Source organism: Grammomys surdaster, unplaced genomic scaffold (assembly GCF_004785775.1).
Source record: "Grammomys surdaster isolate TR1022 unplaced genomic scaffold, NIH_TR_1.0 169, whole genome shotgun sequence".
Classification (NCBI taxonomy): Eukaryota; Metazoa; Chordata; class Mammalia; order Rodentia; family Muridae; genus Grammomys; species Grammomys surdaster.
Window position 1 is genome coordinate 16,230,414 of NW_021604617.1, and position 25,052 is coordinate 16,255,465.

The following is a 25,052-nucleotide window of genomic DNA, read 5'->3' on the forward strand; positions in this document are numbered from 1 at the left end:
GGGAAGTCTTTCTGATTCGAAAGTGACAATACATACCCTTAGTTTGGAGATTTGGTTGATTATTGAGTCTTGATAAAAAGTGACTCAAGTATACAAATTCAACAGATATAAATTTATCAGCTTGAATCTCTTAGGCTTTTTTGAGAGGATCTATTTGGAATAAAGGTTGCTGGTTGTAGGTATAGACATTCTGAAAGTATTATTTTCTGAATACTTTCATATGAATTATTACACTACGAAACATTAGTATAATGGTTAGTCTTGACTATCAACTTGACAGGGTTTGGAATCAGCAGGTAGACACAGCTCTGGCTGTTTCTTTAAGAATGTTTCCAGAGAAGCTTAACTGCGGCAGGAAGACTCATCCTGAACGCCTGGATTGACATCCCAGAATGAATTTAAGGTAGAAAGCAAGTGAAGCCCCTTTATCACAAAAAATCATAGCAATTGATCCAAAAATCTCTTTCTCCTTTGCTTTAAAATTTAAACCACTCATACAAAAGTCTCTCTTTCCTCCTGCCTCATCATCCACTACCTTAATTTTGTCCAGCCTTCAGGTACTTACATTTTTGTGTTTCCACTCTGATGTTCCCCATTTCAGGAACACCAAACTTCTCTCACTGTATTAGGGTCAGACCTCAAAGACATCCTTTACTCTCTGTTTCTTTTATTTAAAATAAATTTATTGACTCTACTTCTAAAAGGCAATCTGAGCCACCACTGTTTACATTTCCCCTACTCTTTTGCTCATACAGTGACTATTGTTGTGTCTCACCCACTATACTCCAGACAGGGTATCTAACATAGATGTCAGTCTGTCAGGTCCAGTATGGCCGAGGAAGGGATTGTGTGACATGGTTCCCATCCCTGGAATAGAGCCAGGGTGTGGGTCCTCCAGAGTGCTGATGTTTGCTGTAGACCCAAAGGCTTGTTTATATAATAATGTATGTGTTTTCCTTAAGTTCTCCCTTTGGGGAATGTTCTCCCTGCCAAGGTTTATGACTCCATGATAATCAGAAACAGCATGATTCTAGGAAGTGAGAATATGTCTGGTATTCCTTCACAAAAATGGTGGCTATGGACAGCCCTTGAGGCTGTGGGAAAGAACTCTGAAAACACAGTCTCATGAATACAAAACTTAGTGTGAGAAGTATTCTTTACAGGATTTCCCAACTATTCAAAATATAAAGATGGAATATGAATTGTATGAGGGACTTTAAAGACCTGAAAGAACAGAGGTAGCTGCACAAATGAGCCAGCTTTTTCAGAAAGATATTAAGGAGGGAAATAAGTGGATTTAGGGAATGGAGATCTCAGGGTAAGATCCCACACAGCTAATCTTATTCTTCATGTTTGCAGTTGAACAGGAATAGTTTGGACATTTACTCTGGAATGAACTATAATCCAGAAACGGAGGGAACACTTGTGATCCAGATCTTGAGGATGGAAGACACAGGCTTTTGATCCAGATCTTGAGTGGATACGTGGTCACTCAAATAGTGGCCATGAAAAGCTTAGGTCTAGGTGTGGTGGCACACACCTTTAAGCTCAGCATTTCAGAGACAGAGCCATGCAAATCTCTGAGTTCAAGGTCTGTTTGCCTACAGAGCAAGTTCTAGGACAGCCAAGATTAGGAAGCGAAGGAAAACAGAAAGGTGGTGATAATATTAATAGAAAAATGGGCCATTTTCCAGCTCCAGCAAGCAGCAAAATTCCACAGCTTTGGCCATGTGCCTCTCTGTCTTTAGAGTAAAGGGGCTAAGTCATAAAATGATGGTTTGTGGAATTATCCAAAGGAAACCAGGGGTAAATGACTGAATTGATGTGTAATTCTTAAAGAAGTAGGTTATGCAAAATAAAAGACTGAGCTTCTTTCCGCAAGAGAGTGCTATCTTGAGACAGAGCTACTATGAGCAGAAAGTTATCTTAAATGGAGAGCTATCTGGAGCAGAACACAGAGCTGTCAGCTTGAATTCATCAATGACTCTCTTTGTCACAAAAAGAATAACAATTGTGATCCCAAAATCTCTTTCCCTTTTGCTTTAAAATGTAAAAAAAAAAAAAGTCTCTCTTTTCCCCGCCTCAGCATCCTCTCACTAACTTTTGTCCAGCATTCAGGCACTTACTTTTTTGTGTTTCCACTCTGATGTTCCCCATCTCAGTAAGCAACACCAAACTTCTGTCACTGTATTAGGGTCAGACATAAAGGCATCCTTCACTTTCCATTTCTTTTATCTCACATATATTACTTGACTCTACTTCTAAAATCCAATCTGAGTCAACATTCTTACATCTGCCCTACTATCCACCTGATGCAGTGTCCATTCTTGTGTCTCACCAACTATACTCCAGAAAGGTTATCTAACACAGATGTCAGTCCTTGGCACACTGGCCTGCTTAAAGATCTTCCAGTAGATATATGTCTCCCAGAAGAAGCAGTCCAGGCTCCCTTCCTCCAATTCTAGAATCTGCTGATGTCTGCTGACAAGCCCCAGTCCTTGATTTCACCTTCTCTTCTTGTTTCTCTTACTTAATAGGCTTCTTTTTCCTTATCTGTAATATGACTTATTCTCCTTAAAATAATGGCTGTAGAACATACTTTAGATTTTCAATATAAAATTGCAATGATAGAACTATTCCAAAATAGCAGAATATACATTTTGTAAGCCTCCAAGCAAAGATAAGTATTGACACCCAAGTTAATACTTAGGGACTCTGGACTTCACTGACCACTGGGACATACCTGTAGGCAACTTTTTATCTCAGTGTGTTGGTTACATTTCAAAAAACTATTTGTTTGACATGTCAGATGATCTGAATTTAAAGTATAATAACTACTTTTTACATAAAATCATGCCATACATGTTTATTTCTCGTTGGTTCATAAACAAATGTAAATTGGGGCAATTTGCTGCAGAATACATAATCCCAATTCTCTTTTTTCCAGCACTAAAAACTCTTCAAATTAAATTACTGATATATGCCCTATCATATATACAATCCCCAAGGAAATTAGATGGTGCTGCATTTGATGCCAGGATTGAAGACGACACTGAGGGAGGACATGAAAATAACATAAGCAAAATCTAACTGTAAAGGTTTACTCTGGGTCACTTATTTGCACAGTTAATCCATTTATTCTTCTTAGCATTGAGAGTACATATTTCTGTTTCCATAATAGAAGACACAAGTGCCAGGCAAATGAATTCCTGACCAAATCTATGACCCTCTACCAAAAACTGTGTGTCAGAGGATCGTTGAGTAGAGTATAGAGGAACTAGGACTTGAGACTTAGCCAAAAATTAAGGCCGTGAGAATTTATTGCTAGCTTAATCTTCCTTTTGATGCACATCAGGACAGCAGATGGAATGAAAAGAACTCTGAGAACTTGCTGAGCATGTTCATGTTTGCTATGAATTCCTAATGGGGTTTCAATTGTTTGGATAGCTCTGAAGATTCCACCTTTGTATTCATGTGTTGAAATTCAGTATTCCTTGAATATGTGCTTATGAGAGGAAACTTTAGGGTTCCTGTGCATATTCTGTCAAATTTTTTAAAAAGTAAGGGTATTCACATAGAAAATCACATGAATCATATATTCAATAGAACCTGAAGAAGAAAATGTGATTTGAATTCATAAAGCCATCAGGTGAAGCCTCCATGATTGAATACTGATGGATTTTTTTTAAAAAAAAGAGACACATTAATACACACAGTACATGAACACACACATACACACACATACATCACATACACACACATACACACACATACATCACATACACCATATACACACATACAATATACCACATACATACACATACACTGCACACACACACACACGCACATACATTGCACATACACACACACATACAAACACCCACATGCATACATATTCTGTCTCCTTTGCATGTAACACCCTGTGGTAGTTGTGGCATTCTGTCAACAACAACAACAACAACAACAACAATCACCAGCCTTTGAAACTCTAAAACTATGAAACAAATTCCTTTTACTTTATAAAACTGCCAACTTCAGATGTTTTATTATAATAAAACAACTACTACAATATGAACCTTTGTTGTGCAAGGTAGTAATAGATACGAAAGTTACTGGCACCTACCCTTTAGCATTGATCCAGATGCCCCTTCCAGGGAAACTGAAATAATCCAAGGTTCTGAGGGGAGACCCAAAGAATCTACTCTCTCATTCTGGAAATAAGAGAGGAAGGAGAAAAGACTGTATTAAAAACATCATTGAAGTTTCTGAAAAGAAGAGACATGTTCACATATATATGTTATAAATCACACATGTACTCCATGGAAGGAAGGAAATGGAGGAATGCGTTTCGTCTCATGTTAACTTCAATACTGACTTATTGAAAGGAGAAAATGGAAGTTATTTTATGGACATTTAAAACAAGGTATGCAGGAGGAGAAAGTGAAATGGAGTTACAAAAGAGAAGGGTATGAAAGCTATCATAGGGAGGCTGGTAAGAAGGAAAGGGAATGGGACAAAGCAGGCTAGGGAAACAGCTCTATCATAGAGCACTTGCCTTGCAGAGGAACCACTCTGGGTTCAGTCTTCCATGCCCTCAAAAGGAAAAGCAAGAAGCAGAACCAAAGCCATGGAGTCTGAAGGCAAGATTTCATCAAAGACATGAATCTTTGTTTCAAGAACAGAACCAGCATGGGAAGGAAAAGTATCAGAGGTCTCTGTTTGCCTTTGATAAGTCTCAAACCTTCATAGGAAATGCAAGAAGACATGGTGTGATATACAAGAATGACCAACATGTAGTGAGAATTTCTACATGTTGCCAATTTCATGTGGCAGTTGCTCTGTGAATATAGATAAGGTTGTTTAGAAATAAAGCATACTCTATGAAGAACTTATCAGATCTGAGGAGCTACCTTCTCATCCAGGAAGATGAGCCGAGGCTGAACCGGCAATTCTATTCCCACTTCCCCATCCGAAGGCTGCACCAGAATGGAGAGCACAGAGGGCCGGGTATATATCAGGTTCCCAGTTATTAAACTACTTGAATTTCTAGAAAATAAAAAAAAAACGAGTAGAATCAAAACATTCATAGGATTACAGAGCTCATTAGGGTAGCTGTTTCCCATAGAGCAGTTGGACTGGTGACAATATTCGAGTTGCCTGTATTTCTACAAACTCCATGAATATACTGTAGTGAACAATTTTACATTTGCACATGAATTATGTGTCTCAAATATTATGGATTAGCCATGCTTAAAAATGTGGACAAAGCAGTGGAAATGTGAAATTATAATTTCCATCAGCATATATTAAATGAGGCCCCAACAAACTTTAGTGAACAATATGAACTAAGATGTTTACAAGGCAGTCATAAGCTGTTGAATCAACTCTCCTGGGAAATTCCCTGATTTGTACCATATCCCGATGTCTATGACACAAACACTTTCCCAGCATGGCTGAGTCCAAAATACCTAGATGTCACTAACCAAACCTGAGAGGAGATGACACCAACTCCAGCACGCTGCCATTTTGTATTCATAGTCTCCCAACATACTTGCATTAAATAGGTTTCATAATTGCACATTAATTGTAGTTTCTAGAATCATATGGTGCAAATCATATGGTAGCGGATATTCACTGACACCATGTACTATGTGCTATTAGCCTTTCCTGTATAAAGTTGCTATATCTTTAAAATGACACTGAGCTAGATGTTTTTATCTATGTTTGAGGAGTTCAAGGTTCAAAAAGAGGGATGTATCGGATGACTTCTAAACTGTAACTATTTTTGTCACTGATTCAGTGACCTATCCTACTCTTTCTTTGTTCAAACATACATGCTAATTGCTGGTGAGACCTAGCATAAGATAGCTACATAACTTCTGATACCTTGCAGCAACTTTGACTCAGATGCTTTGGCATGCTGAAAGACGTTAACTTAAAAACTCACTAATCTCTTTATCTTAGACAGTATATATCATAGGCATGCAACAGATGCTTCACAAGTAAGTGGAGATCTATAGATAATATGTACTATACATTCTACACTACCATATAGTGTTATTTGATAAACCGCTTTCAAAGTAGTTAGCCCTGCCTGATCTAATAAGGTTTTCCTTATATTTTAAACTGTAGCATCAATTAAATATTTGTAAGTCACATATTCTATTTTCTGTCTTCTACTGTCCACTTGTAGGAGTAAGAAAGGATAAAGTATTATTTATCAGAGGCAGCTTATGACAGGTAAAGGTAGACATTAGTCCTGAAAGAGGTAATAATGGAGGGATGATTACAATGTGTGAAAAATATGAATATTCCATATAGGGAACAATTTCCTTGTGCCCTATGAAGTACAGAAAGGTACAGGCAGAGTGGGAGCATATGGTCCTAGGAACTTGGTTTATCCACCAAGATAAGGTGCTGGCTGCTGAAACCTCTCCCTGGAAGTTCTGTACTCAATTATCATATATTAGTTTGCTTAGCCTGAGTAGCTAAGGTTCCTTTCTTTGTTAAAAAAAGGAACAACACACACTAGAGTTGTTTTTAAAATCTATGCCAGTATTTCCCCCTACCCTAGGATGGGATGCTGTAGATTACTGGGAAATTTTAACATTGTTACTAGACTGTATTCCTCTTCTACACTCATCCTCAAATGTTTTCTAATGAGAAATGGGTATGGGCAAGCAGCTTGTGGTAAGGAAACTGAAAAACCCATTAAAGATTCTGACATAAGTTCATTGGTATCTGGAGACACTAGGTCGGGAAGCAATGGCCTGAACACTTACTGAAAGCCTGTCCCTGACACACTTTAAAGTTTATTGTGAGCAAACATCTCTTATTAAATGTAAACAGCATCTCACCGGAGGTCAGGGACTCGTGACTGCAGCATATCCCAAGGTAATACCACTTTAAGCTCCACATAAACTCCTAAGCAGTTTCTATCCTAAAACCTGACCGTAGGTGGTACAGTTTTTTACGATATGTTATAATAGTGCAATAAATCTGTTAGCTTAAAATCGAATCTCCGTGGCCTTTTAGAGAAATCATCATTAAATGCTGGGTCCTGTTAATGATGCCATTGAAGTGAAATTGTTTAATCTGCTAAGGGGGTGAAAGGTCACCAAATGAATTTTTTATAATACATCAACTTGACACGCAATAGGGAAAACTGTAATAGATAAAAGCAAAGGAAAAGGGCACTGTCTTCTTCTGATAGGTCAATAGCAGCCAAGAGAGTTACTCATCCAGTTTCCTTTCACGATGGGGCTCCTTTTGCATTTAATATGGACACCCAATTAATACCTCAGTACCACAGACAACCTCATTTTAGGTGACTTATAGCAATTTCTCCCCCTTCCCTGAAATGAAAGTGATCACAATACATCATAGCATTGTGCGAATTAACGTTAATTGATTCAAGTTACCAAGCAATGATGGGCCACTTATATAATCTAGGCGTTATTGGGTGCTAGAAGGGATGGAGGGAAGATTAGATTCCAGTGTCCGTTGCTGTGACGACGGGAGTCACCTGACACCTTGTTAGACAGTTGTAAGGTTCTATTGCTGGCCCCAGTGGGGTCGTCAGTAAACTGGAGTGATGTCCAAACATCATTACACGCTGCTCCAATATTAAAGCAAAGGGATTAGCAACTTATTGCAAGCAACCTGGATTTGTCATTGTGCTGTCGTTATCCAATTTCCAACTGCTAATGTGACTGTAGCCTGCAGGCAGAAGGACCTACAGCCAAACTTTAAAAAATGGGGGAGGAAAGTTTCCTCCATCTCCTCCAGTTTCAAACACTATTTAACAGCTTGCAATACCCAGTCAATTATGTGAAACATATTTCTCCCTGAAATGCTTAAGTGCAAGCTGAAGAAAGAAGATCATGACAACGTAGAAACTTCCCACCTCAGAGACCACCAGTATTCTTTCCAGCATGGGTTTCTAAGTCTAGTAGCCACAACATGGTTACCTCCTAGACTTGGCCAAAGTGCAAAGAAAGGACAAGATAAGACGTGGAAACTATAGCAAATGGAAATAAATAAATCCTAGTGATGAATCCTGTTTTTCAACAAGACCTTTTGGGATGTCTACGGGTGGTGTGGGGGATTTCTGGTGCTTCCTCTTCGTTGTGCCCTCTCCTCAGGATTGTTAACTGGTTTTCCACTAAGCAAAACAAAATAAAAAAGCAAGCAAGTAAACAAAGAAAACAACAAAAGAAATCTTTGTGTTTTCATTCAATGTTCAAGGTATCCTGAGCACCTATGGTCTCTCTTCTTTTCAATTTACTAGACAAATGACATAGTCTATATGTACCATAGAGTGGACTTGAGTAAGGGAACGGACAATTTCTGTACCAATTCCCTGGAAGAAAAAGTTTTGCAGTTAATTCTATGTGTCAATCATTGCTAGACCTCCTAGTATGTGCAAAAAATTGCTTGAGGCAACGTAAGATATGCAAAGATAAAGAAAACACTATGACTCTGCCTTGGGGAAGACTTCTATACCTCTGGAAGACAAGAATGACTTTCCTAGCTATCTTTCTGAATCGATACAAACCATTTTATTCACATTTAGTGATCCTCAAGATCCCTATTAAACCCAGGCAGGGTCCCTTAGCAGCTGCCCTCCCTAGTTGGGAAGAAATGTCTTACAATCTGACAGTTTTCTACTGGTGCTATGGTCCTGTCATATCAAGTCTGACATACTGCAAGTCCCTACTGCGTCTCTCCATAACACCTCACCTTCTCAGTTCCCATCATGTCCTTTCTTCACACATAGGCCATCAACTGACTCAGGGATGGTATTACCCATCTTGGCCTGACCAATTTCAACATTGGGTACACTGTCTACACAACAAGCATACTTCTGGGCTAATCCATTTATGATTAAACTCTTGGAGTGGCCTGGAAGTATCCATTTCAAAAGATAGTATGCTAAGAGTAAGCACAGTACATCTTTCAACAATTTCAATGATATGCAAACATTCAGGAAACAAACCTAAAATATTATAATTGGTAAGTTATCTAGAATACCATATTATGAGAAACCTAGCCTAAATAAAATTATGGTTTAAAGTTTCCCAGAAAAAACACCTGAAAAATAGCTATTAAGATTTATAGAAATATTCAAAATTTTCTATTTATATAGAGGTACTGTGATAGTAAATGTCTTGGTAGATACTACTCAGGACCTTAATACAAAGTAATGAGGATTGTGGTGTGTAGGTCTTTGTGCTCACAGATAAGCACAAGGGGAACCTGGTGTGTTTAGCACACACAGTTGTTCCCTCAAGGGAAGGGATATTGTACCTGTCATCTACCCAAAAGGCTAGGAACAGATGTGTTTTCTGGTCTAGTCACCTATACTCTATCTGTGTGGTGAGAGACTTTTCAAGTACTGAATTCTTCCACAGACCCTTATTGTAATTTGTTTTGTTTGTTCATTTGTTTGTTTTTTTTTCAGTCAAAGAACTATCCTATCTTTCTGGACTTAACAAAGTATTTTGATGTAACTGCATCCTATCTGTATTTAGCTTACGCTGTCCCTCGAAGAGATTTATGTATGCTTCATTGTGCATGTGGGAATGCGTTAATCACCACAATAAGTTTTCACCAAATTGTGCTGTGTTTAAATATGCCTAAAGTGAACTACTCAGGGTCAGACTCCAGAAGTTGGAACCAATAGTGGCTGCTTGGCCTTATTGAACTGAACCGCCTTCTTGCCTTCAGCAGATTGTCTCTCTGCAGGCCTCCTGCAGGAGGTTACATGGGACTATCAGCCTCGAGAAGCTAAATAGCTATTGTGATGGTTGATTTGCACTGTCAGTTTGACTGGACTTAGAATTACACAGGAAGTGGTGAGACAAATTTCTCAGTGTGCCTGTGAGGATCTTCCAGAGAGGGATAACTCAGAAAGAACAACCCAGCTTGAATATGATGGTTATGGATTGGGGGTGCCTATGGGTAGGGGGCCCAGACATAATAAAATGGGAAGAGTAGTCAGCATTTAGAGCACTAGCATTTGTTTCTCTGTGTTCTGGCTTATGTCATGTGACCTGTTTCCACGCTCCACCTTGCCCTCCCCATTTTTGTACTGACTGTCTTTAGTCCTTGAGACAAAACAAACCTTTACACTCTTATTTGTTAGGCATTGTTTTCATAGAGCCAGGAAAGCTTCTGATAACATGTCACTACCTATGAAATACGCTCAATGATCTCTTGTTATGAATAAAATCTGATTAGGGTCTCTTGGGAATATAAAAGTAAACTGAAACTATGACTACCTAGTAAACATTATACAGATGAAAGGATACTTGTTTCATTAGAAAAATAACACTAATGGGCTGGTTCATGTTGAACTGGTTAATTAATTCCTTTTTGGCTATATCAACTTTTTATTTAAAGTTTGAAAATTTCTTTCAAACACTGATTTTATATCATTTCCATTTCTTTCTCCCTCCAATTCCTTCCATTCTCGTTTTCTCCCTCTAGGATTACACACACATGTACACACACAAACACACACATATACACAAATGCAAATACACATGAATATGCACACACATACACATACCCTATTAAATGCTAAATCCATGTAGTGTTGCTTATATGTACATGTGTGTGCAGTATAACATAGCATATTTTCATTTAGTAATTAAGAAAATAGTTTTAATTATCCACATTTGAAAATCCATATTTGAAATTTTCAGAGCGGTGATATAATAAAATATTTTAATATGCATGTATATATGCAGTAATGTTTAAATTTGTATAGTATGTTGGACATGATAGCTGTTCCAATAACATCTGGGAATAAAAATTGTTGAAATATGTATTTTCAGGAGGTTTCTCATTTATCAAAATACTCACTGTGTTCATATACATTTTAATGTATTTTTAAAGCAATTTGGACTAATTTTTGGAACTGGAAACTAATGTGCTTGAGGACAGAGATCTGCTAGGTGTAGGGATGTCAGCAATAGTAACTGATTATAGGTAACAACTTGTTCACAAGAAAAAGCAAAGAAAAAACCGTATAATCTTCAGAACAACAATCAAAGATGCATTGGTCTCCGAGCACTTGGGTACAAGAACAATAAAGCCTAAAGCCATTATTAGAAACATAGGGCTCTGGAATAAATGACAGTCTTACTGATGACCATGAAGAATCATCATTGAAAGGGACTGTTAATTGTGAATGAGCTGTGGATGCCCTGATATTTTCCATTTAATAAGACTAGGTATTCAACTTTCACTGAAAATCTATAATTCTTTTCCTTTTAGCTCAGGATAACCTCAAATTCAGTACATATGCGAGCACAGCCAAGAACTTCTGATCTTCAGCTTCCTCCACACAAGTGCTGGTGCTGTAAGTGTGTGCAATCACACAGTTATGTGGCAATGGGCATCACACCCAAGGATTAATGCATGATAAGAAAATGTGTACTATACTTAAATGTTGACATACATACATGAACTTATAAGCCCCTAATGTGGGGGGGGGGGCTGAAGAGATGGCTCAGTGCTTAAAGAATGTGGACCACTCTTTCAGAGGCAGCCTAGTTCCCCACACCCTCGTAGAGCCACTCAGAACTGCCTATGACTTGTGCTCTAGGATATGATGCCTTATTTTTGGATTCTGTAAGAATCTGCACTCACATGTACATACTACACAAAGAAACACAGACACACATTTAAAAATAAAATGTTTTCAAAAGCTAGTATTATGCGAGGTATACACAGCCATATGCAGATACACACACATGCATGCATGCAGCACACATGCAGATACACATGCATGCATGCAAGCACATATGCATGCATGTACACATGAAAATACATACATGCATGCATGTATACACACATAGATACACATGCATGCATGTAAGCACACATGTAGATACATATACATACATTGAAGCACACATACATATACACACATGCACACATATACATGGAGATACACACTCATTTAGCATGCATGAAAGCATATATGCAAATATACACACATGCATACATGCACATACAGATACACACACACACACACACCCTACTGCTATTGTTATGCCACTTTTTACCCAAATCATTTGCAGAGCACAAGGGTCATGCAACTTCATAAGTAAAGAATTTATGCAACACAGTTTTGTGACATGTTTATTTCTGTTGCTATATAACACTAGCAAAGAGTTGCAAACTTAGATTTATACCAATGTATTTTCTCCAGGGAGGTCAGGAGTCTAGGCAGGCATGGATGGGCTGTTTTAGTGTTCATGGAAATGCATTCTTAGTGAGTTCTAGTTCGAAATCCATTCAGGTTGAAGGGCTTTCTCCTTCTGGGCTGCCATGCAATGCCTATTTTGCACTCATACTATCTATCTACAATTCCTTCTTCCCTTCCTTCCTTCCTTCCATTTCCACAGTTCTCTTACATCATTTTTATGGGCTCGTTACTGCCCTTATCCATGAGGAATCAAGTCCTTCTCACACCTTGAATTGCTCTGCCCTGCTTGGTTTCTTTCCCATGATAGGAAAAAGTCTGTTCTTTCTGTGTCTCATGTGTTTAACTGAGTCAACTATAAGTCTGCATATTCTTCTCATCTTAAGGTCAGAATGCACCAGAGAACACAGCAAAACCATTAAAGTTCATCATTCTCAGGGGTCAGCAGCTTACAGAGGTGTGTCATGGGAGGACACAGAAATGCTGCCAACCACAGACAGCTTTGGTTGTAACAGCCAAGCTTCTGTAAGGGAAATCTTTGTAATATTTTTACATGTCTGTGTGTGTGCGTGTGCGTGTGTGTGTGCATGTGCGTGTGTATGTGTACCAGAAATACATATACCCTATCAATATATAAAGTCGTGAGCAATTTAAAAAGATATCAAACTCAAGTTTCTAACCTCCAGGGAAACAGGTCCATAGACATCTGTAAGTTCATATTCTAGTAAGAAAATGAGTGAAACAAGAGAGAAATGAGGAAGAGATGACAGTCATACAATGGGGAATGAAGGTAAAGCTTCTAGTGAAAGACAGACAGGCATTACAAACTGCTCTTTCAAGATTCCTGAATACAAAGTAAATATGATCCTGGTGGGGACCCTCGAGCTTGAAGAAGAGAGACGTATAGAATGTGTGCTCACCACGTCCCACTAAAAAGTCCACTGAAACCACCTGAAGCAAAAAACTGGGTAAAAATAGTGAATAAATACAAGAATGACAAAGATGGGAGAATAGAAAATTGATGGCATGTATCCACAGAAGTTGAAAAAACTGGAGAACAAGTTCAGACAACTGACCTGAGAAGGCAGAGGAAACCTGAATTCTGAATTCCTGGAGGGAGGATGAAGAATAAACAGACAAATTGACCACACACATAAAAAAAGTAGGTAGCGACTTCATTTCTCCCTACCTTCCAAAATGAAAATAACTAGCAGTTTTCTGGAAATACATGTTTCCAAGATGGCCTCATTCTGTAACCCCTGTATAATAAAAGTGACCTTCCGGAGGACTTCATCATTTCTACCCCCAAAAGACTTCATCCTTAGACTCATCTCTGCTGTGCCAAGGTCAATTCATTAGTGTGCTGATGGCTCTCCAAGGAGTTCAGTGGAGGTTTTACCTGATACTGGTAAGAGCTGAAAGGCACAGAGCTGGCCTTGGTGCCTGTGTATGCCTTCAAGGCTGTTAAGGATATAGTACAATGTTCAGGGACATAAGAAATCTTGCTAAATGTTTGTCAATTCTATAGGGAGCATGTTGTTTCTCACTCTGCAGAGATTTTTGTCAGGTATGCTTTATAGGCAGCTTTTCTTTATCTTCATATGATTTGTTTGCTCTACATCTGGAAAAATATCTCTTATGATAACCAGAGAAACAAAGCAATGGAGGATATAACAAATCCGAATGGAAAATCAATGCCATATTATTTATGCTTCTAGTTTTTTTGTATTATTATTAGATTAGACATATCTGAGTCAGAAGTGAACAGGGTGTGCTATGACTGGGTGATGGAGATCGTTGGGCTAAGCCCATCTCCTGTCTTCATGATTGGATGACTTGCCCCACAAATAGCTGTTACATTCCCGACATCTTCCCAGTCTACTCTCAATTACTTCTGCTTATTATCTTGTCTCTTGCTCAAAGATGAATACACACTGCAGTGTTCTGTAGAAGTTTGGGCTGGTCCTTCCTCCCCACTCCATGCTTCCAGAAATGAGACTCAGACTCAAACTATATTTACAAATGTCTCGGCCACATAGCTAGACTCTTCTCTGACTATAATCATAACTAAAATAACCCATTTATTTTAACCTACATTCTGCTACATGGCTGGTTTCCTGTGTTCAGATAACAAGCATCTGCCTTGCCACATATTTCCAGGCAACTCTTCCTATTTCTGGCTCTATCCCAGAATCCTTTCACTTTCCCAGAGGTTCTACCTCCTATTTCCTGCCTAAGCCATAGGCTTTTTAAATTACAGGTGATGTATCCATACAGGACTCAAGATATTTCCTCTACAATGTTCAATATTTTGGAATGGTGAACAAAATAATACAATGAGCTAAAGCTTTGATCTCTAAATGGACATATAAATTTATAAGAACTCAGTGAAGTGTAAATGAAATTACACTAGGGGTCAAAATCAAAATGCATTAACACCACTGACACCCATGTTACCAAACAAAATATAATAGTAAACACTAGAAAGCATGAACGATAGGCCAGGGGTTAAGAATACTTGTTTCTCTTGCAGAGGACCCAGATTTGGTTTCCAGCACCTGTCTGCTGACTCACAATCATGTGAAACTTTAGTCCCAGAGAATTTGTTACCCTCTTCTGACTTCTACAAGAACCAAATATGCACATGGGATATATACATACATGAAGGAACACACTCATACACATAAAATAAAATAAGAAGTTTTAAAAATAATATTACTAATCGATTAAAATTTTCTGCTTAGCAAAAAATACTCAATTCCATAATAGAAGCAACCAAGGATAGCTATGCTATCATTTTTGCATCTGTCGACAAAAGAGATACTTATGTGTTCTCAGTGTTAAAATGGAACATATAATACCACAATATTAACTAAGCTTCTGTATGGATGGTTACTCTATATAAAAAGCTAATTGTCCTCTCTAAGGGATGAGTCTTCTTATTGGCTATCCAATATACATGGTCAACCCCTGAAACCATATACATACCATCATCAAAAATAGACTCAGCATGTATTATTTATACATTTATGAACCCAAATATGAGTGAGTGAGTGAGTGTGTGTGTGTGTGTACGTGTGTAAAACAATAAAAATCAAAGAAAAAAAAAGTATCAATTTGAGAGGGCAGAATGGGAGGGATTGGAGGAAAAGCACCTGGGAGGAACAAAAAGGATAGAAAATAATATTAAGCTATTTTTTAAGAATCCATAAATGAATTTGTTAAATATGTCTCCAAATAGGTGTATGACTTTGGCTTTTTAAAATTTTCAATTCTAGTGAATCCTTTGCAGTTGATTGTAAAGAATAGGCAAATTTTAATAGATGTCAACATGGACTCAAGAAATCACTCTTCATCCAGATGTTTTTGATAATTAGTGCTTACCTATATCCTGTGACTCCCTCAGACTGAGTCACTAGTAGGGCCCCAACAGTCATACCGAGGACATTTTCCAGAACTCCAGTCTGTTGAGCAGTGATAACCTGGTGAGCCAATTTCTGTAATCTGTTACTTGGTAAGGACTGAATGAGTTCACTGTTCCTTACATTTGGCAGGTCACCGATTTCAAAGACAATCACCTTTGAGAAAGTTTCGAGAGTGGTTGCTGGTATGATCCTAAATGAAGTCATTTCTTCCATGAGAGGTCTGCGATGACTATATCTGCTAGAAGGGCCACCACAAGTTACAGTTGGGCAATTGCGCTTTCGTTTTCCTTCACTGTTTGCAATGGCCTCTAAAGTCTCTTTGTTGCCAGGCATCTCAAGAGTGAGTCTGATTTGGTTTGGGTCAATCTGGAAGAAGCCTGTTAGGCTTTCAAGGATTGCTCTGTTCCAGCCCTTTTCTAGGACTGAAAATGTCACCATCAAAGCCAAGTGAATAGAAACACTTGAATGGATTTCAACAGACTTCTCTCCTTGCAGGACAACATACAAGAGGTTATTCATGATGTCGAAATAGTTGGCACCAGGGGCCTTATCCAACAATGAAAATGCTGACTCTACTGGAGTAGGTGGAATAAAGCTCCTGTCTATGAAAACATGAGGGCTCTGAATCTCATTGTAGAATACAGCCAAGATGAGCTTGGAGGCTCTTTGGTTTCCCAGTAGAAGAAAATGCAGGAATGGAGGGGTTCGCTCTGGAAAGCATACTTTGGTCATTTGTCTGGTTGGTAAGATGGAATAAAAAGTAGACAGAGAGGTTGTGGGAGAGCATGAGCTACTGTCCTTCACAATGCTAAAAGTGTCCACAAAGCCATTAGTAGTAGATACAAGTGGGTATGATTTGGGGATTGTCCAAGTTACATCAACATTATCGAGAATTAGGACTGCATGCTCAGTCTGCTTACAGAAGAAGCCCTGGATCATTGCCCGGAATGTGCATTTCTGTTCTTCTCTGAATATACCTGTGAAACAAAGGAAACAAATGAGTAACATTTGAGTTACAACTCATGAGGACTTTTAATCCACTATTCTCATGTGTTACGCTAGGAAATATTTATTGACCGTTTAAGCATACTAGATATTGGGAATACAAAACAATCTTGAGCAAAGTGTGAAAAGATAGATGCATTTAAAATACTCATTTGACATATTCTAATGATATATGTACATGGCATGTACTTTTTAAAATCTTTAATCTTTTGTTACGGTCCAGTCGTTATCCTGTTCTGCCCTCTCCTCATCCAATTTGACCTCCTCTGCCTCCAGGAGGATGTCCCCACCCTCCCACACCTTGCCAAGCCTCCCCATTCCCTGGAGCCTCAAGTTCCTCAAGGGTTAGATGTAACTTCTCTCATTGAGGCCAGACCGGGCAGTCCTCTACTCTATATGTGTCAGGGGTCTTGGACCCAGCTAGTATAAGCTGCCTGGTTGGTGCCTCAGTGTCTGAGAGATCTCAGGGGTCCAGGTTTGTTGAGACTCCTAGTCTTCCTATGAGGTCGCCCTCCTCCTCAGCTTCATCTGGCATAGTATGTACTTTTACAAATTAACATAGAAACAGGATATATGTGTATATCCTGTAACTAGTAGAAACCCAATAATATTGGAGAAATAACAACTACAACTCATTAAAGATTCCATCCCATCTTAGAGTGGCTACCATTAAAAGAGTAAACAGTTATTCAAAAAATGAACGGAAATCTGCAACTGACAGAGGTGAGGAGGTGGAGAGCATCTCCAGGACAAGACAGAGACATGGAATAAAAGAGGAACCGAAAAGTCAATAGGGTGACCTTAGCTGTGACTCACAACATCAAGATATGGGACCTGAAGAGGCCACCTCCTGTAGCCAAGAAGGTTCCATATTGGAGCAATAGAGATACCAACCCATCCAAAAACTTTCAACCCAAAATTTATTCTGTCTGCAAGAAATACAGGCATGGGGGATGGAGCAGAGATGAGAAAATGGCCAGCCAATAACAGGGCCATTTTGAGACCCATCTCATTGGCAAGCAGCAATCCCTAGTCCTATTAATGATATTCTGTTATGCTTGCTGACAAGAGCATGTTGTCCTCTGACAGGCTCCAACCAAAAGCTGATTCAGACAGATACAGACACCTACAGCCAAGCAGTACTTGGAGCTCGGGACTGTTATGGAAGAATAGAGGGAAGGATTGTGGATCGCAAATGGAATGGTGGGGATAGGAACTCCACAGGAAGAGCAGCATAGTCAACTAACCTGGACTCTTGGGGCTCCCAGTGTCTAAACCACCAACCAAAGAACATGCATGGGATGGATCTAGGCCTCCCTGCTTATATGTGACAGACGTACAGCTTGGTCTCCATGTGGCTCCAAAACAACTGGAATGAGGGCTATCTCAAAAGTGGTTGCCTGTATGTGGGATATGTTCTTCAAGCTGGGCTGCCTTGTCTGGCCTCAGTGAGAGAGGATGTGCCTAGCCTTGTTGAGACTTGAAGTCCAGGAGTAAGAAGATATCCAGGGGTCCCTCACCTGCTCAGAAGAGAAAGAGGAGATGAGGGAAGGATTATAGGAGGAGGTGACAGGGAGGGGGCAGTGAGTGGGATGTAAAGTGAATAAGTAGAAAAATAAAATTAAATTAAAAAAAAGAGAGAGAGATAACAAATAGTCAGTAGAATGTGAGTAGACAGGAACACTATGTACTGCTGACAGGATTGCAAATTTGTGAAGCCATATGGAAATCATTATAAATGTTTCTTTTAAAAAGAAAATCTGAAAGTAGAACTACCCTTGGCTCAACTGTATCATTCTAAATACACTGAGAACTTTAATTCTCACCATAGATACATCTCTATGTTTATTGGTGTTCTGTTTAATATGGTTTGAACACATGAAAATATGTAATGATTGAACTGAATGATTACACAATGTAAACATGTACTGAATTACCATAATATACCCCTATAAGGTTATACAAATGTATCTCAATAAAGTCATCTTACACGCATACACACAGGTACACATAAATGTAGTTTCATACACATATGCACCTCTATACACACATAAATGTGTATATACACATATGCATGCATATATTCACACATGCACTATTACCATAGATATATCCTTTTGCTTAAAGATGCTTTTGCGCGTTCAAGTTTTACCACAATAACAACCACATTGTTTTAAGGCTTCCAAAGCTAATAAAAATATAGCATTTCTGTAAATATGAGACTCTCAGTAGTTAAAGTTAAAATTTTCTTGTTATTGTAGTAATGACTGGGATTTTACTTGTTCAATCCTTCCACAAAAGACATAAAGTTGCACAGGACTACTAGCCTCTACCTAATGGGCAGTGTCATTATATAATGGACAGACATATTGCTACGGGTAATTAGAAAAATTTCCTCTTCTAAGAGGAGCTAACACAAACAGAAAAGAAGTAATCTCACCAGGCCTTTATGGTCATCTCTAGTAATATAAAACATTCATAAATAGTAAAAATTCTGAATACTGACAATATTCTACACACACACACACACACACACACAAATTATTCTGTAGGGTGAAAAATAACCTCTACTTTCTAATACATCCAGAGCTTTGAGTTGTGTGGTGTGTGTGTGTGTGTGTGTGTGTGTGCATGTGTGTATGTATGCATGGTCTTTAACTCAAGATAAAACTATAGAAAGAAGAAAGCCAATTCAACCTTAGGATTATCTAAAGCTTCTCAGAAAGGACCAAATGAAAGAGAAACATGACTGTGTTGAGACCGAAGTTAAAGTCTGTCACACAAAATAGAAACCAGATATTAAAACGGAGTTGGATGAAGTCAATTACTAAGAGTGAATTTACAGAAAGTTTAAGGAACAATGAAGTATCACCATCAACCAAATGGGAGTAGAAAATTTAAAGAGTTAATCTCTAAAGCTGGAAGAAAAATGGCACGCATGGCAGAGGTAACAGAAGAGTGAAGGCATTCTCATCTTCCAGGAGCTGTGAGGCAGAGTCATCTTAGAGTCATCTTTGAGGATGGGGTTGGAGGATGGGCTTAGGGGCAGAGGTTAGGTGCAAACGCTAAGATTGTCAAGCAGAGAAATAAGTAGCCTATTTGGATTTCAGTGCTTACCTGAGTGAGCCATTCCACAAGAACTTGGCTCAAAGTTGTTCATTCTAAATTAGGGATATTTATTTTAATGCAATTGATTCTTTTTTCAGTTATTTTCTTTTTTTAATACTGAAAAAATAAGTATGTCTAATGAAATTTGTGTAGTAAAATTCAAGAGACATTCTAATGAAAAACATGTAAATTATGAAGACAGGTTGTACCTATATAATAAAAAACTACAATTATTTTAATTATTAAGTCTTTTTAAGATTAGTTTTATTTACAATATTTTTTTCATACAATATGTTTTGATTATATTCTTCCTAGTTTCCAAAGTCTTGCCTGGTCCTCTTCACTTTCCTACCTAACCAACTTCATGATTTTTCTCTCTTTCTCTTTAAAAAAAACAATCAAACAAAAAAATATCAAAACAAAGTAACAGCAAAATGAAGATAGTAAGCCTTAAAAGAAACAAGGAATTCACTTGGTAAAGTCTGTCTTAAAATGTGACATATATATATATATATATATATCAATAGATAGATTGATAGATAGATAGATAGATAGATAGATAGATAGATAGATAGATAGATATCTCCAGTGATACTCCATTGGAGGAAACTGATTTTCCTTTTCCCAGAGCATGTTGATTGTAATTGCTCCTTGATGGACCTTTGTGTCTACTTAGCTTTCTTGGTGCTCGAATTCTGTCTCACTTGGAACTGTACAGTTTCTGTGTGTACTGTCATAATCTCTGTGAGGTCTTCTGTGTACCAGTCCTGTTGTTTCAGAAAGATGTAGTCTCTTTGGAGTCACTCTTAGAACCTTTCTGACTCCTCTTCTTCATAGACTCCTAAGCTTTGAAGGAAGGGGTTTGGTAAGAACATTCCATTTATGAATGAGTATTCTAAAGCCTCTCACTCTGTACATTGTTCAGCTATGAGTCTCTGTGTTAATTCCCATAAACTGAAAAAAGAAACTTCGTTAATGAGTGTCGAGCAAGGCGCTGATCCATACGTATAGGAGTATGTCAGCAGGGGTTACTTTGTAGCCATGTCCCTTTAGCAGATGTATGTGAGCCATGTCCCTTAGTAAGGTGTTTTCACCTGAGGCCAATGCCTATCTAGCCCTGGGTGCTTAGCCATGTCATCAGTATCAGACATGGACTCCATTTCCCAGAGTCGGCCTTAAAATCCAGTATTAAAAATAAACAAAGATGATTGGTTACTCTTATAACATTTGTGCCACTACTGCACCAGTGCGTCTTACAGGAATGTCACTGTTGTAGGTCATAGGGTTTGTATCTGAGTAAAACTAATGATTATTTTTTCCTCTAGAAGCATACAGACTACCTTTAAGCACCATAAGACGTTAAAATTGGTTTTATTATGATCTTCATACATATATACAATGGTTCACTGTTCACATTTGATCCTTACCAAGGACATGAGAAAAATCACAGCTAAATTGTAAGTTCTTAATAATCTGCATCAATAAAAAGAAATGGAATACAAATGTCATGCCAACAGAAGTCAAAAGTAGTTGGCATGAGGAAAAGAACCAGTGACAGGAGTAGAAGAGGGACAGGTGGTAGCAGGAGAGTGAAAATAAGGGCAAACTGTATCAATACATATATATGCAAATATCTCAAAGTAACACATTTCCGTGTAAGCAAATTAAAACTGATATAAACGAGATGTCATAAATGACATAATCATAAAATCTGAAAAGTAATAATTTATTAACTTATTTAATCCTGATTAATTTTCTGATATTTAATTACATACTTTTGCATTACTTCCTTGTATGATATAGATTTGTGTACTACTCATGAAGGACTTAGAAAGAAAATGCAGCCTTTTCTTCAGCCTGATGTTTGATATTTGTTTTCCAGCATTAGTTGTTTAAAAGAAATTCATTCATATTTAAGTTTTATTTTTATTATGTATAAATGTTTATAATTATTGTTAAAATAATACTTTAAAACTTTACTTATAGATAAGCTGTGATATTGGATACAGTTGGCAAATCAGTATTCAAGGCAGAGTTACTTCAAAATCTGTATCTCTTCTCCCCTTCATTTTCTCCTGTAAATGAGGACAGGTTCATCACTTTTATTGAAGGTCTTTTCTTGGTCATTTAGACTTCTAGAAAGTCCCTAAAGATGACCTGCATGAAGGTCTGGACATAGAAGTACAATGGGCAAATTGTATAGAAAGCTGACCCACAAACACACAATCTACAGTAACCAGTTTAGGTAGCTTCAGTTTTATCCTCACGAATCAGTCATAGAAAACCAAAAAACAATTCTTAAAGCACTCAGCTGTACGTTATTAATAGGTTCTTATGCCCATTTTCCTAAACTTCCCCCCAATCATCATCATCATCATCATCATCCCTTCTTCATCGTCCTCTTCCTCCTCATTATTATTTTGGCTCAGGTACCAATGTAAAAGCAATTGTAAAAAGCCCCAAATGTATCCATAACCAATCACACAGGATGCTTCACATTTTGCTTTAACTCATTTTGTTTTGAATTATTTCAGAGTCTCTAATGAAGCTCAAACATGCCTCTAATTCTCCTTGAACATTCCTTCTGCTTTTAGGATAAGCCTTTCCACACTACTGTGTGCATTTAAGTCTTTGTCAAATACCAAAAGGTACTGGATGATTCCTTTGTACCAAGTTCAGAACAACTGGCATTTGCTTGCTGTCCACTGGATGCTCTCTGTTTATTCCTAAACCTGTCAAGGTTTGTCGAAAGCTGCCTACTTTGATAAGAATTGTATGGATGAAGAGGGAATAGTGGGCCTATTTCCATGACATTGCCTAGTATACACAAATAAGATGTGTACACTAGTGAGATAAAGGAGTCAGCCAGAAGCTATTAGTCTTTGAAGAGAAGTGGTTACACTGAGGGATATTACACACTGTCAGAACATCATAGAAACATCAGGAAAGGAAACAAGGTTTGGGGTGTGACCTAAAGATATTTCCTTACAGCACAATGGAAACCTAGTGAAGTAAAAAGGGACAAATCATGTTTCTTGGAAACGGCTGCATTGATTCCAATTCCATGGATTCATTCAGCTCTGGGAGAAAATTTTGGACAAGTGAGATAAACAGTTAAAGAGCTCCTGAGTATCTCTGGGAAGAGATATGTTACTTTGAAGATTATAGATAGTCAGTGCTGGTCTGTGATCATGGCTAGGTGTGATAATCAAAGCACATTTTATTCTCGTACAAAAATTTGTGTGAAAATCACAAGTATTGGTGATTCACATATTTTTTGTTAGTCAGTGGATTTTATATGGTAGTAAAGTGGTCACTTTATGGTTATTTCAGCCACCATAATAACATAGTGGCTGAGGAGAGTTTATATATAGAAATATATGACAGAAAGCCCATAGAGTGGCATCAGGAAGGGGACGCAGACGGATAAAAATTTGAATGGCCAAGAAGTTGGCTTTACCTTAAAGAAGCCTTCATAGCATAAGGCTAATAGACCTCCTCTCTCTCTCTCTCTCTCTCTCTCTCTCTCTCTCTCTCTCTCTCTCGTTTCCTACTTTCTTCCTTCCTGCTTTCTTTGCCTTTCTCTTTCAGCCTCTCTGCCTACTTTTATATTTCTATCCTTATTCCTCTTTAAATAGGTAAGTTTAATTACTTCTACTTCATAGACAGAAAATTAAATCACAGTTATATGAACTCAACAATATTATTTAGAACTGGAGAGGAAGAAAAGAGAAGAGGGAGAGAAAGGAAGAGGAGGAAGAGGAGGAGGAAGAAGAAAGAGGAGGAAGAAGAAAAAAGAGGAGGAAGATGGAAGGAAGGAGAAGTAGCAGCTACATACTTCTAAACTTTTATTTTTATATTTTGTACCTGGTAAAATAAAATGACATATAAAGGACTCTTCATGGACCAGTTTTTAGACATAAGGTTCTGATGTGATATGTACCACTATGAGAAGAAGAGTCAAAATTCGGGAGCTCTCTCTGCCCAGTTTTCTTAACAGGCACATATGGGAAGATTCTTCATAGTTGACAAATCTCATATTTGGCAAAATGTTTTTGGTTCTGTGTATTATTATTTGCCCATTCAAACCAACGTGTTATCATGGTATACCAGGAGGAGAAAATTACTGCCACAATCTTAACAGAGGCAATTGCCCAAATCCTACCAGTAACCAAATGTGAATTTTTTGTTTTTCCTAAATTGAAAACTCTACCTTAGAATTCAGCCACAATGGCTAAGAGATGTGTTGGTTGGCTAGTGTCCCATCAACTGGTTTCCTATGAAATCTGTACAATTAATCAATGCTAGTGTTTTCAGTTGGCCAAAAGTCAAAATAATAATAGTGATATTTAAAGCACAATTATGCAAAATTATAGGGCAGAAGAGCTGCTAAACAGACATGGTTCTTAATTATAGCAAAGAATCTATGGTCACTGTTTAAGAAAAGTCTACACACAGCTGACCAGACCTCCTGGTTCAACCCCCAGTGGCTAAAGGTAAACCCCATAATTCCAGTCTAGAATCATGTCTGAATAGCCTTCCATTGTTCTCTCCTATAGATGTTTTTCTCTCCTGCTTTGCTCAGTTGGAGAAGGTTTAGTTCTGAGTAATGATTTTCTTTCGCACTTGTTTTTGTCTTTTCCTTCCCCACTTTGCCAAATGGCCTCATCTGCCAGTCACAATCTTTGCGGTCCACCATTCTGATCACTTTTAAATGAAACCCACGCTGGCTTTGGTAATCATAATGTCATTTACAATTTACCACTAAACACGTTTATTCAGTTAGTAGCACACGGGAGAAAGAGAACTCCATATGAACTCACCGTGAAAGGCTTAATCTGATTATTTCCTCATGAAAATCCAGGCAGGGGTGCTTGTAAGAGGGGCTTGAGAGAAAACGGAGAGAAGGCAAGGCCTGGCCACAGCTGACTTTGATAATCAATGTGAACAGATAACTGATACAGCCTGTCAGGGCAACCACCCAGTCACCCCAGGGCATTCTTCTCAAAAAGGCAAGAGTGGACAGGTCATAATGATTGCTGAGTGACCAGTGAGCATTGGCTTGGCGTATGCTATTGCATTCAGGGTGCACATGCACAATGACAAGGTCCAGAAGCTCTGCTTTAAGTGCGGGAAATTTGATTAAGCAGGTTGTATTTATGTATGCACATGAGCACATGGGCACACGGGCACATGCTCTGTGGTCTTTCACCTTTCTAAAATATCCTGGACATAAAGCATACTCTCATCCTTTCCCTAGACTAGAAGCCACAGACCTAAGCCCAGGAAAGGGGGCA

General features: G+C 38.2%; 1 protein-coding gene across 1 annotated transcript in view; it reads right to left on the reverse strand.

Annotated features, from left to right (window-relative positions):
* Positions 1–25,052, reverse strand: part of Pkhd1 (PKHD1 ciliary IPT domain containing fibrocystin/polyductin) — a 433,222-nt gene that overhangs the window by 25,970 nt on the left and 382,200 nt on the right. The window contains exons 61-63 of the mRNA XM_028766634.1: positions 15,602–16,619; positions 4,911–5,046; positions 4,124–4,211 (exon numbers count right to left, since the gene is read on the reverse strand). Coding sequence (XP_028622467.1) covers positions 4,124–4,211; positions 4,911–5,046; positions 15,602–16,619 — 1,242 coding nt within the window. The remainder of the gene's footprint in view (positions 1–4,123; positions 4,212–4,910; positions 5,047–15,601; positions 16,620–25,052) is intronic.